Source organism: Eubalaena glacialis, chromosome 11 (assembly GCF_028564815.1).
Source record: "Eubalaena glacialis isolate mEubGla1 chromosome 11, mEubGla1.1.hap2.+ XY, whole genome shotgun sequence".
NCBI classification, from domain to species: domain Eukaryota; kingdom Metazoa; phylum Chordata; class Mammalia; order Artiodactyla; family Balaenidae; genus Eubalaena; species Eubalaena glacialis.
In genome coordinates, this window is record NC_083726.1 from 63,759,038 (window position 1) to 63,772,177 (window position 13,140).

The window sequence follows — 13,140 nt, forward strand, 5'->3', positions numbered from 1 at the left end:
AAGATGGGGGAAGAAAAGCGGGGGATGTCCTCAGGGAACAGAGAAGATGAAAAAGGAGGCAAGCTCAAGGAAGCAGAGAGGGACAGGGAAAGTCAGCAAGAAAGCTTTTCCCAATGACAAGTTGCCTTATGATTTTTCTAAATTAGGTAGGTAAACGGGTACAATATTACATTTATCCTAAAGTGATAAAATGTGAAGCTTTGGCTCTCAAAGATTTTAATGCCCATATAGTTCAAAGAAGCATGCCTGTTCCTGTCTGCACCATATGAAAGGATGCCGAGGCTGTCCCTGAAACAGCCTTGTGAGTAGAAATCAGACAAGCCAGGAACAATACCCACAATTCAAAGGGATGTCATTTTAATATTTGAAAGCAGCGTGACGTTCAGCCAATAGGCACTGGTATGGCCACACATACTGCTTGTTTACAGCAGGCATCCGTTCTGAGTGGTTGGTGCCCATCCTGTACCAGTTGTTAAATATTTTGAAAATCATCTGTGTATTAAAAGGACTGACTCTAAGAGATAGGGAAATAGGAAAAGGCAGGATTCCTTCAATATCAAAGGTCCTAAGAGTAAGACTACATTAATATATTTATGAGTCTAAGGAATGCAAAAGTCAATAAAGTTACGTAGCCAACTCTTCACCTATGAAAGGAGAGCACACCGAGGGACGGTCCCACTGTACAATTATTTTCCAGGATGGAAACTGAACTGATCAGATCCCCTGGGTGCCGACATGCCTGCTAGTCACATTCTGTGCACAAAGGAAGGGAAAGTCTATACACAATGGAGCCCAAACCCTCGATATTCATTGCAAAAGAGAAGAGGAGACAGAAACTATAAATATAGTTTTAAACTAAATACCAAAATTAATTTCACCACTTACAGTTCATTTCCCAGTGTGGCTTTTTACATCTGAAAGTCAGAACATCTGTCAACAAAAAAATCCAGGATGATGAAGGTGGTTTGGTCCATTGAGTTGGTGATGGTTTGCTACTAAGGCAGCTAAGGAGACATTACGTAAGCACTTGGATCTCTCCAGGAATGGAATCAGAGTGTGTTCTCAAGAGACAGCAGCAGGACATGGATGTTTCCACAACATGGCCAATTAAAAAACCTTATCTCCTTTTCTACTCACAAACGACTACATTCAAACCTTTCCCAGATATCTCGAAAGCAGACATTATGACAAATCTTCAGGCTAGGAAGTCCTTCCTGGTGTCTAAACTAATTCCTTCTGTAGCCACTGAAGCTTGTTCTCTTACTCTATCAATGAAGTCAAGAGAAGCTGCTCATCCTCACTCACCACCACTGATTTTCCCCCAGGCCTTTTCCTGTCTGAGCTAAGCAACTTCAATGTCCCTCTTGGTCCTTTCATCATCCAAGGTTCTTGCTGAGCTATGCAGGCTGCTGCTAGGGAGCGATGAAGATGCACCAGGCCGGAGGCATCTTCTGGCTGTGGTGGTGAGCACTGCCAACGCCCAGGGCGCTGACCCTCCTAGGAGCAGACCCTCCTGGTGGCCTCTGGGTCTGACCAGCATCCCCCAGAGCAGGCAACCAAACCAAGGCCCGGGGCTGCCCAGGAGCCTGCAGTCACTATGGGACTGGGGAGGCTTCCTTTTCCTCTCCGCTCTCCTCCTACTTCCTCACCCTGTCCTTGAGCAAGAGGGACCTCACTGAGGAAATCCTCAGTGGCAGAATGGATCCATACGGCTCAGCAGGCCAGCAGAGGGTTTCAGAGGAAACGTCTGGCAAATGGGAAGCTGGGTCTTCAGTGGTGGCAGTTCTGAAGAGAAAGAGAAGGAAGAGGAGAAGTACCAACGGGAGGTGGTCTTCTGCTTCCACACTCATACCAGGCAATGCCCTCCGACGCACACCACCAATAACTGAATGCTCGTGTGGCTTGGACAGGACCAAGGACAGGGCCAGACTTGGGCTCGCTTCTTCTCTGAGACACTCGTCATCTTCTCTGTAACCAGAACTTCCCTGTGGCACCTCACGGCCCACATCTTCCATCCCAGCAAAGACTTTTAGTTGAAGAGACTGAATAAAAGTGTTACAATTAGACAAAAAGGGAACACATGATTCATTCCTGCTTTTAACACAATACTTTGAAGATGTCACCACAATTTGGATCTGGCTATATTTTAAGTTCATTTACAAGTAGACTAGTTCTCAACTAAAAATAACCATGTGCGTTATACATTTCGACAGCTGCCTGGATTTTCCTCTGAAGGAAACAAGATTCTATATTTCACTCACATTCAGTACAGATTTCTTTTAACCCATTCGATGAAATAGCCTATCACTACCACCCACTGGTGGCTGTGACTTTCCAAAGCACATCAGTTTCTCCTCAGAGCAGCCTTATGAGTGAGACAGTTATTATTACCCCCATTTCACAACTGAATAAACCGAGTACCAGAAACAGTGGTCTGCCAGGTTACACATGGAATTAATAGCTAAGCCAAGTCTCCTAACCTACCCTACTGCTATTTTATTTTATTTTTTTAACTAGAAAAGTTGCCTTTAATAAGACCTAAGATTTTACCTTCAGTTATCTGATGACTTAGTGTTTGGACCAAATTATTCATGTAATTTGAGTACATAGCCTACTTCAATGTAGGCAAAAATGCCTCAAGTCTTTCCATTTTTTTCATTAACCAGATTAAAAATTGATCTATGCTACTGACAAACAATACTCAGAATTTAGTTTCCAAAATAAGAAAACAGTTACAATTTAATATTTCAAAATCTTTACTTGATAATAATTCTCATTATGGAATAAGTTAAATAGGTTAAAGTCTGTATCAATACTATCAACACTATCCAAATATTTTAAGGATTTTCCAGTTTGTGTGGTTGCAATAACCAAAGAGATGCTCTACAGATTTTGAAATGGGAACTAGAGGATTAAGGGAACAAAACAGATAAAGCAAATTTCCATTCCAAAATAATTCCATCCTGACTTTGGGCCTGGGTAAATGGGCAGCTCAAACCAGCATATCTGCTCAAATAGTTAGAAAACATTTTTGCTTTTCTTAGGCTTATAGCTATTCTGTGGGGTTAGCAACAATCCTAGATGTGCTATTAATGGATAAATTCAACTTCACAACTAAAACATATTTTACTTTCAACATGATTGCTAGTTGTAAAAGTCAGAAATAAAAATCAGCAATCATACCTCTTTTCCTTTGTGTTTCCAGAATTCATACTGAGAGCTTTCCAGACTGTGGTTTTAGGCATTTCATCAGATATATTAATCTCAGAGGGGTCACATCTGAAATCAATGCTTAGAACAGTCAATGTCAGACATACAAATAAGGTCTACATCTCAGTCTATGATGCCCACTACCCACCAGAAGGGAAAGGATGAGGCGTGAGGGAGCTTGTCTCACAGCTCTCGGGAGCACTGGGAAGCAGATGGTCGGAATGTTGAGAAGCAAGGTGGCCCGTGAGTCAGAGCTGAGGGCTGCGCCGGGGTGCCGGCTAGCGGCCAGCCCTGCCCCCACAGTTCTGCTCTCCTTTGAAGGGCCCCTCTGGGGATGCTGGTGACAGCGCTATGATGCCAGAAGTGGCAGCATCAGGAGCTACCACTTAGGGAGCGCTTGCTGTGTGCCAGGCACGGTGCTAAGCACTCTTTGTTCATTTTCTCATTTACATGGCCAGATCTTTTCCATTTGTAGTTTACAAAGGACTGTTACAATATATTATCTTAACTATCACAGTATCAGAGATTATTAACATCCTCATTTTGAATGTGTAGAAACCAAAGCTCATAGGGTTAAGAGATTGTCCAAGGTCAGACGTCAGTAAGTGGAGAATCAAGACCTTGAATCCAGTCCTTGGTCTCCTAGACCCACCCCCTCACCCCCCCACCCCCGCCAGTACTCTAAACTTTTCCACATGCCAGACTCTCCTTCTAAAAGGCCAAGAGGGGAGGCAGCACCTGCTAGAGAAGGAACATGATTCCTGCTTTGCCGTAGAGAATGCAAAGCCTATGGCTCCTTCCATGACAACTTACAGAAAGTTTCTTAAAGATCAAAGATTCCATTTCTTTGGGGTAAGTTAAAAAAAATTGAACTCATAGCAACGGAGAGCAGAATGGTAGTTACCAGAGGCTGGGGGTGGGCGAAAAGGGGAGATATTGATCAAAGGGTACAAACTTTCAGTTATGAGTAAGTTCTGCAGACAATGTAAGGCAGGGTGACTATAGTTAATAATAATGTATTGTACACTTGAAATTGGCTAAGAAAGTAGATCTCAAGTGTTCTCACTACACACAAAAAAGAATGGTAAGTATAGTAAGTGATGGATATGTTATTAGTTTAATTGTAGTAATCATTTTACATATATATATATATAATGTTACACACCTTAAATATATACTATTTTTAGCTGTCATAAATAAATAAATAAATAACCAAAGAAAAGACTTTCCTCATCTCCCCCTCAGTATAAACCACAATCAATTCAATAATTCAGCAGTAAATTATCTAGCATCTAGATAACCCAGATCCCCTCTCTCTTCCTTTTCTGTACCCTCTCCACCTCTGAGCTTCTTTCAGCTTCTGTGTTCCTCTTCCAAAGTGGAAACAAAACACCAGGAATGAAACCGCAAATGGACCAGTTTAGCTTCCTGTGATTTGTGGTGAGCAACAGGTTCAATAGACCAAAGGGCTAAGATCGCTGGCAGAAGTAAGGAATTTGGGGAATCCCAGTTCGGTTCCCCCTTGGCTCCTAGGACTGGAGCCGTCATGAGCCAAGCTGGAAGGGGCTGCCTCTGCCCAGCCCCCAACGGCTTGCCTAAGCATGGGAGTTTCATGCCCACCAGGCTGAGAAGCAAAGACTACATCCTATTCACCTTTGGAAGGTGGCAGAGAGAGGCAGAAGGACCACTGGTTTGGGGAGCACATGGGCTCCCGTAGCTCTGTCCTCCTGTGATTCCCAGCACCTGGCATAGTGCCCAATGCATGGCAGGCCCTCACAAAACTGGGAAAGGAAAGGTGTTTTCACAGGCTGGAACCAGGAGGCTGAATGTTTAGCTCTTTATACCAGCAGCTGCATTTGTGACACAGCCCCCATCACAAAGCCAGAACATTTACACAACCACCAAAACAGTCAACTCCTTGGGGCTGAGGGAGTTTTACCTGAAACTGTTGTTCTTTCCAGGACTACTTAGTAACTTCCTGCTCTCTAAGGGGAACTTGTCTCCCCCCATTTCTAACATTTTCTCAGCCTCCTGCAAGAAAAGGAGACATTACTTTATCTTAGATCAAATGAAACCAATAGTCTACACCAGCCCATTTTTCAATCACCATAATTTCTACCTAATTTTCTCTCACATTTATTATAAGAGAGTATAATTATGGTCTTTCATAGATCTGACTCACCACAAAAAGAGAGACAACCCAATATCTGTACGTATGGAATAGTATTAAAAAAAAAAAAAAAAAGAACCTGAATCTGAGTAAACCTTTAGATACAACTACCAATTTACTGGAAACATAGGAGACAGAGAACATGTTAAATGATACCAAAAGTTATATTTAGTAAAATCTAAATGGCAGGAAACCCTGTAGGTCAAAGACAAAAAAGACAGGAGGGGAACCCCAAAAGAAATTTTTAAAATATATCAACCAATTGCAATATATGAACCTTACTGGATCCTGATTCAAACGGATGTTTAAAAATAATAATAAGGCAATTAGGGAACTATTAATACTGACTGTTCTTTCTACCTTTGTATATGTTTGAAATGTTCCACAATAGAATACACACACACACACACACACAAAATGGAATACTATTCAGCCATTAAAAAAGAAGAAAATCCTGCCATTTACAACAACATGAATGAAATTTGAGGGCATTATGCTAAGTGAAATAAGTCAGAGAGAGAAAGACAAATACTGTATAATCTCACTTTCATGTGGAATCTAAAACAACTGAGGTCACAGAAACAGAGGGCAGAAATGCCTGGTGGTTGCCAGCCGTAGGGGGCAGGGATGGGTGAAGGTGGCCAATGAGCTGAATAAGTTCTGGGGATATAATATCCAGCATGGTATCTATAGTTAACAATACTCTATTGTATATTTGAAAATTGCTGAGATTAGATTTTAAAATTTCTCAACACACACACACACACACACACACACACACACAAATGTGAGTATGTGAGGTGATACATGTGTTAAGTAACCCTATTGTGGTAATCATTTCACAGTATATACATATATCGAATCATTGCATTGTACACCTTAAACTTACACTATATTATATATCAGTTATATCTCAATAATGCTTGAAAAAATAATACAAGATTTTTAAAATTCAAGATTTTAGGAAAAAAATTCCTTTAAAATGAATTTCAAAGGACACTATTTCAGGCACTAACTGTATTTGGAAATACTTTCAGGCTCATTCTTGGACTGGTATTTTCATTTTGCTACACATCCATTCTTTGCACGTATAGGCCACTGATTGAAGGTCCATTGTGTGGATGACAGATGCCAAGTGCTGAGGGAAATGAGGAAGGACAGAAAGTCCTATGCAAGTTATCTTTGTGAACCACAACAACATCTGCAGTTAGGTATGTAACAAATACTCTTGGAAAATAATAGGTTTTGTATACTTGTCAAATTAGACCTTTGGGAGAACATGAACCATTTGATCTGATAATAAGAGCGGATTCCATGTTCATATTGTAAGTGTGAACCTGATAAGTAGACTGTAGACAAACAGAGGGAAAACAACCGGTTATCAAATCTGAAGATGAAGGACAGACATCGGCTAAGAATATCTTTGGAGTAATCTTCCCCACTCCTAAATATAACCCTTGGGATTCAAGACATGCTGACTTTTCATGTGGCCCTTCCTATGTTCTGTAATTTGAAGCTGCCCCAAAGTCTGCAGTTGGTGCAAGAACTATGACCTCTTCCTCCTTGGCCTTCTTTTTGGCATCATCCAACTTCTTCTTTTTGCTTTCCGGCATGAGATCATCTAACCAGCTCAGCTCCCGCTTAGAGAAACAGAGATCCATGACTTTCCTGACAAAGACCAAGGCCAAAACCTGAAGAAAAATAAAGAAAGTGAATTAAAGGGGCTCATTTCCTCCCTGGAGTTTAAAAGCAAAGTCTTATTTTCACAGCAGACTAGAACATGTCAAGCAAAATCAAACTCATAATAATCATAATATTTGCCTTTATTGAGGCTCTCTGAACCAGATACTAAGTTAAGTGTTTTCTATACAATAGTTTATTTAACTCTCATCATAACAACCTTACAACTTAATGATTCCCTAACTGAACTAATTTAATTCCTTTATTGAAAAGAGGAACCCTTCATCGGCAGATGGCCCTAAGAGCTGCCTTCCCCTGGCTTGAGGCCAGCAGGAAGGGTTACCGGGCAGCCTGGGGGTGGCGAACCTCTCCAGGAGATGGCTTTGGTGGGGCCAGCCAAGCTCAAACCAAACATGGGTCACCAGGGGGGGTGAGAGGGCCTTGAAGGACCGTCTGGATTTCCTCTGATCCTCTGCCTATACATTTACTCACAAAATCCTTGCTTTATGCCTGTATCATGGATCTCGAGTGATTTTTTGTCTCTGCCCTCTGGCCTGGCTTGACACTCATTTTATAAATGAGGAAACTGAGGCCCAGGGAGAGAAAGTGACTTACCTAAAATCTGACAGCTCATTTCCTCAATGGAAACGACCAGGGATCTCAACCGCTGCTCCACTTTCTCCCCATGAGGGCCATTTCAGCCAAGGGAGAACCAATAATAACCCAGAATGACCTGCCTGGCCTGACTGGTATTCACCAGCTAAATTGGGTGACTGGACCAGGCATGGAGCAAATCAGGCTAATTAAATTCATTTCTCCCTAATTTCAATGACTATTTTCCCAATAAAGCCAAAATTGATAGTATCCCTTCCAGGAGTTGCCAGGAATTTGCTATTTCTTTAACCAAACACTCAAGCCCTGAACATAACACCCAAATGCAGAACCCTACAGGTATTCTGACAAAATTGAGAAACCCATCAGGAGGGTATATATCTAGGAGATTAGGGGAAAAGAACTCCGAAGATTCCTCACCCTTGAATATTCTCCCAGTAAGACAGAGTTCAAAAGTACCAGGGGCTTCCCTGGTGGCGCAGTGGTTGAGAGTCTGCCTGCCGATGCAGGGAACACGGGTTCGAGCCCTGGTCTGGGAGGATCCCACATGCCGCGGAGCAACTAGGCCCGTGAGCCACAACTACTGAGCCTGCGCGTCTGGAGCCTGTGCTCCGCAACAAGAGAGGCCGCGATGGTGAGAGGCCTGCGTACCGCGATGAAGAGTGGCCCCTGCTTGCCGCAACTGGAGAAAGCCCTCGCACAGAAACGAAGACCCAACACAGCCATAAATAAATAAATAAATAAATAAAAGTACCTAAATGAGTACCAGACATTACCCTCATTGGCTTTTCCCTTTTGAGGCCCACCCTTTGGGTAACTTTCAAACAGCCCACTGAAATCTCAGCATCCTCATGACACAGAGTGAGCCAGCGAGAGGAAGGCATCAAGAGGAAAAGATGCGGGGGCTTCCCTGGTGGCGCAGTGGTTAAGAATCCGCCTGCCAATGCAGGGGACACGGGTTCGAGCCCTGGTCTGGGAAGACCCCACATGCCGCGGAGCAACTGGGCCCGTGAGCCACAACTACTGAGCCTGCGCATCTGGAGCCTGTGCTCCGCAACAAGAGAGGCCGCGATAGTGAGAGGCCTGCATACCGCGATGAAGAGTGGCCCCCGCTCGCCGCAACTAGAGAAAGCCCTTGCACAGAAACGAAGACCCAACGCAGCCAAAAATAAATAAATAAATTAAAAAAAAAAAAAAAAAGAGGACAAGATGGAACAGTGAGGTGGTCAGGTGGCAAGAATTTCATCATCACCCTGGTTTTAGAAAACAGGTTGTCACCTGTTGCTGAACCACACAGTTCAGCTTTCCTGCTCTCCTTTCCAAAGCACTTGCTTCAGTTAGAAAAGAGGCAAGGATGTCCCAGTCACTTATCAGTGCTAGACCAACCTCTTCCTCTTTCCCAGTGGCTTGAAATGGTGCATTTCCACCACTATAGACACTTCTGATTGCAGTAAATTCTAAATAGGAACCATATTGCTTTGAGGTAATATGCAAGTTACTGCAAACATGAAGAGTCCTCTCCATGTCAGATACATGAAAGAAAGAGAGAGAGAGAGAGAGAAAGAAATTCAGACAGACAGACAGGCAGACTAGTAGCCTTAAAAGTAAACATGGTAAACTACTACACACATGCATCCACACCTCAAGGTCCCCAAAATAATGCTGCTCCTGCAAAGACCAACCAAAAAACAAAAACTCACCATCAATAAAGGATTAATATCCAGAATATATAGAGAACTCCTAAAACTCAACAACAAAAAGACATACCACCTTATTTTAAAATGGGCAAAGGACTTGAATAGACATTTCTCCAAAGATGATATACAAATAGCCAATAAGCACATGAAAAGATGCTCAACATCACTAATTATTAGGGAAATCAAAACCACAATGAGATACCAACTCACACCCATTAGGATGGCTGTTATCCAAAAAAACCCACCATGCCACAACATGGATGAACCTTGAAGACATTATGCTAAGCAAAACAAGACAGTCACAGAAGGAAAAATACTGCGATTCCACTCACATGAGGTAACTAGAGGAGTCAAATTCACAGAGACAGAAACTAGAATGGTGGTTTCCAGGGACTGAGGGGAGGGAGAAATGGGGAGTTATTGTTTAATCGGTACAGAGTTTCAGTTCTGCAAGATGAAAAACGTTCTGGAGGTGAATGGTGGTGATGGTTGCACAACAATGTGAATGTACTTAATGCCACTGAACTGTACACTTAAATATAGTGAAGATGGTAAGTTTTACGTTATGTATATTTTATCACTATTTTTTAAAATAAAGAATAATACCTTTTTAAACTCACCATCATTGGAAAGACAATGGCAGCTGGAGATGCCTTGATGACCCAGAGCAGGATGAGGCAGGTCAGCTGGATGAGGGTGAAGAGGTGCACTTTGCGCAGCGGCACGTGCCGAAGGTAGATGAAGTCTGGCTGGTGCTTTGCAGGCATCCCAAAGAGCTTCAGACGATCAAAGAACTGAAAGGAGGGAACTGGCATTTATTTTCAGGTGGTTTCTCTGGGCCTCGTTAATCCCATTCATATCTCTTATATCACCTGCTCCGAAAGGTGGGCAATACCGTTTCTACCTGACAGAAGGGGAAACTGAGTCTCAAAGAGAACAGGTAATTTGCCCAAGGTTGGTAAGTGACAGTCAAAATCTGAACCTATCCCTTCTAATTCTGGGTTCAGCTTTCTCTCTCCTCTCCCACACTGTAGCTCCTGAGAGAGATCTTTCTCAGGGAGTGTTGAAAACAAAATAAGCCAGTGGTATCTTTCTGCTTAAAAGACCAAATCTCTTATTTGTTCTCTGAGGAGTTTGGAGCTTTTCACTGATTATTTAAAGTAAAAAGATAGGGACGTCCTTGGTGGCACAGTGGTTAAGACTCTGCGCTCCCAATGCAGGGGACCCAGGTTTGATCGCTGGTCAGGGAACTAGATCCCACATGCATGCCGCAACTAAAAAGTTTGCATGCCACAACTGAGGAGCCCACGTGCCTCAACTAAGGAGCTGGCAAGCCACAACTAAGGAGCCCACCTGCCACAACTAAGACTCTGCGCAACCAAATAAATAAATAAATGAAATGTTCAAAAAATATATGTATTTTAAAAAAAGTAAAAAGATAAAATGAAATTTCATGGGGCTTCCCTGGTGGCGCAGTGGTTAAGAATCCACCTGCCAATGCAGGGGACATGGGTTCGAGCCCTGGTCCAGGAAGATCCCACATGCCGCGGAGCAACTAAGACCGTGCACCACAACTACTGAGCCTGCGCTCTAGAGCCTGCAAGTCACAGCTACTGAGCCTGCGAGCCTAGAGCCCGTGCTCTGCAACAAGAGAAGCCACCACAATGAGAAGCCCACGCACCACAACGAAGAGTAGCCCCCGCTCACCACAACTAGAGAAAGCCCACGTGCAGCAACGAAGACCCAATGCAGCCAAAAATAAATTAGAAAAAAAAAAGACACAATTCAGCCAAGAATAAATAAATAAATAAATAAATTTATTAAAAAAAAAAGAAATCTCATAACATTCTGGATATAGAAAATATGACCATCTTATATTATAAAAAGAAAACAGAGTCCCAGAGAGATTAAATAACCTGCCCAGGAGTTGGAGGAATCAGGCTCCCTGACTTCAGACTATACTACAAAGCTACAATGATCAAAACAGTATGGTACTGGCACAAAAAACAGAAATATAGATCAAACAGAAGTCGACAGAAAGTCCAGAGATAAACCCACGCACCTGTGGCCACCTAATCCGTGACAAAGGAGGCAAGAGTATATAATAGAGAAAAGACAGTCTCTTCATAAGTGGTGCTGGGAAAACTGGACAGCTACATGTAAAATAATGAAATTAGAACACTCCCTGACACCATACACAAAAATAAACTCAAAATGGATTAAAGACCTAAATGTAAGGTCAGATACTATAAAGCTCTTAGAGGAAAATATAGGCAGAACACTCTTTGACATAAATCACAGCAAGATCTTTTTCGATCCACCACCTAGAGTAATGAAAATAAAAACAAAAATAAATAAATGGGACTTAATTAAACTTAAAAGCTTTTGCACAGCAAAGGAAACTATAAACAAAATGAAAAGATAACCCTCAAAATGAGAGAAAATATTTGCAAATGAAGCGACTGACAAGGTATTAATCTCCAAAATATACAAATAGCTCATGCAGCTCAATATCAAAAAAACAAACAACCCAATCAAAAAATGGGTGGAAGACCTAAATAGAGATTTCACCAAAGAAGACATACAGATGGCCAAGAGGCACATGAAAAGATGCTCAACATCACAAATTATTAGAGAAATGCAAATCAAACCTACAATGAGGTATCACCTCACACCGGTCAGAATGGCCGTCATCAAAAAATCTACAAACAATAAATGCTGGAGAGGGTGTGGAGAAAAGGGAACCCTGCTGCACTGTTGGTGGGAATGCAAATTGGTACAGCCAGTATGGAGAACAGTATGGGGGTTCCTTAAAAAACTAAAAATAGAGCTACCATGTGACCCAGCAACCCCATTCCTAGGCATATATCTGGAGAAAACCATAATTCGAAAGGATGCATGCACCCCAATGTTCACTGCAGCACTATTTACAACAGCCAGGACATGGAAGCAACCTAAATGTCCATTGACAGAGGAATGGATAAAGAAGATGTGGTATATATATATACAATGGAATATTACTCAGCCATAAAAAGGAACAAAATAGTGCCATTTGCAGAGATGTGGATGGACCTGGAGACTGTCACACAGAGTGAAGTAAGTCAGAAAGAGAAAAACAAATATCATATAATATCGCTTATATGTGGAATCTAGAAAAATGGTATAGATGAACTTATTTGCAAAGCAGAAATAAGAGTCACAGATGTAGAGAACAAACTTATGGTTACCAAGGCGGGGGTGGGGTGGGATGAAATGGGAGATTGGGATTGACATATATGCACTACTATGTATAAAATAGATAACTAATGAGAACCTACTGTAGAGCACAGGGAACTCTACTCAGTGATCTGTGGTGACCTAAATGGGAAGGAAATCTAAAAAAGAGTGGATATATGTATACATATAGCTGATTCACTTTGCTGTACAGCAGAAACTAACACAACATTGTAAAGCAACTCTACTCCAATAAAAATTAATTTTAAATAAATAAATAACCTGCCCAAAGTCACATTAGAACTCAGTGTATAAGAGTGACCACTAGGGCTTTCCTGGTGGTGCAGTGGATAAGACTCCACACTCCCAATGCAGGGGGCCTGGATTCAATCCCTGGTCAGGGAACTAGAGCCCACATGTATGCCGCAACTAAGAGGTTGCATGCCGCAACTAAGGGGCTGGCGAGACACAGCTAAGGAGCCTGCCTGCCATAACTAAGACCCAGTGCAACCAAATAAATAAATAAATAAATAAAAAAAAAAAAAAAAAAAGAGTGGG

The 13,140-nt window shown here is 42.1% G+C and overlaps 1 protein-coding gene across 1 annotated transcript in view; it reads right to left on the reverse strand.

Annotated features, from left to right (window-relative positions):
- Nucleotides 1-1,694: 1,694 nt before the first annotated feature.
- SLC4A8 (solute carrier family 4 member 8) overlaps nt 1,695-13,140 on the reverse strand; it is a 53,753-nt gene continuing 42,307 nt past the window's right edge. The window contains exons 19-23 of the mRNA XM_061205260.1: nt 9,990-10,163; nt 6,934-7,071; nt 5,150-5,241; nt 3,184-3,279; nt 1,695-2,042 (exon numbers count right to left, since the gene is read on the reverse strand). Coding sequence (XP_061061243.1) covers nt 2,030-2,042; nt 3,184-3,279; nt 5,150-5,241; nt 6,934-7,071; nt 9,990-10,163 — 513 coding nt within the window. The 3' untranslated portion in view covers nt 1,695-2,029. The remainder of the gene's footprint in view (nt 2,043-3,183; nt 3,280-5,149; nt 5,242-6,933; nt 7,072-9,989; nt 10,164-13,140) is intronic.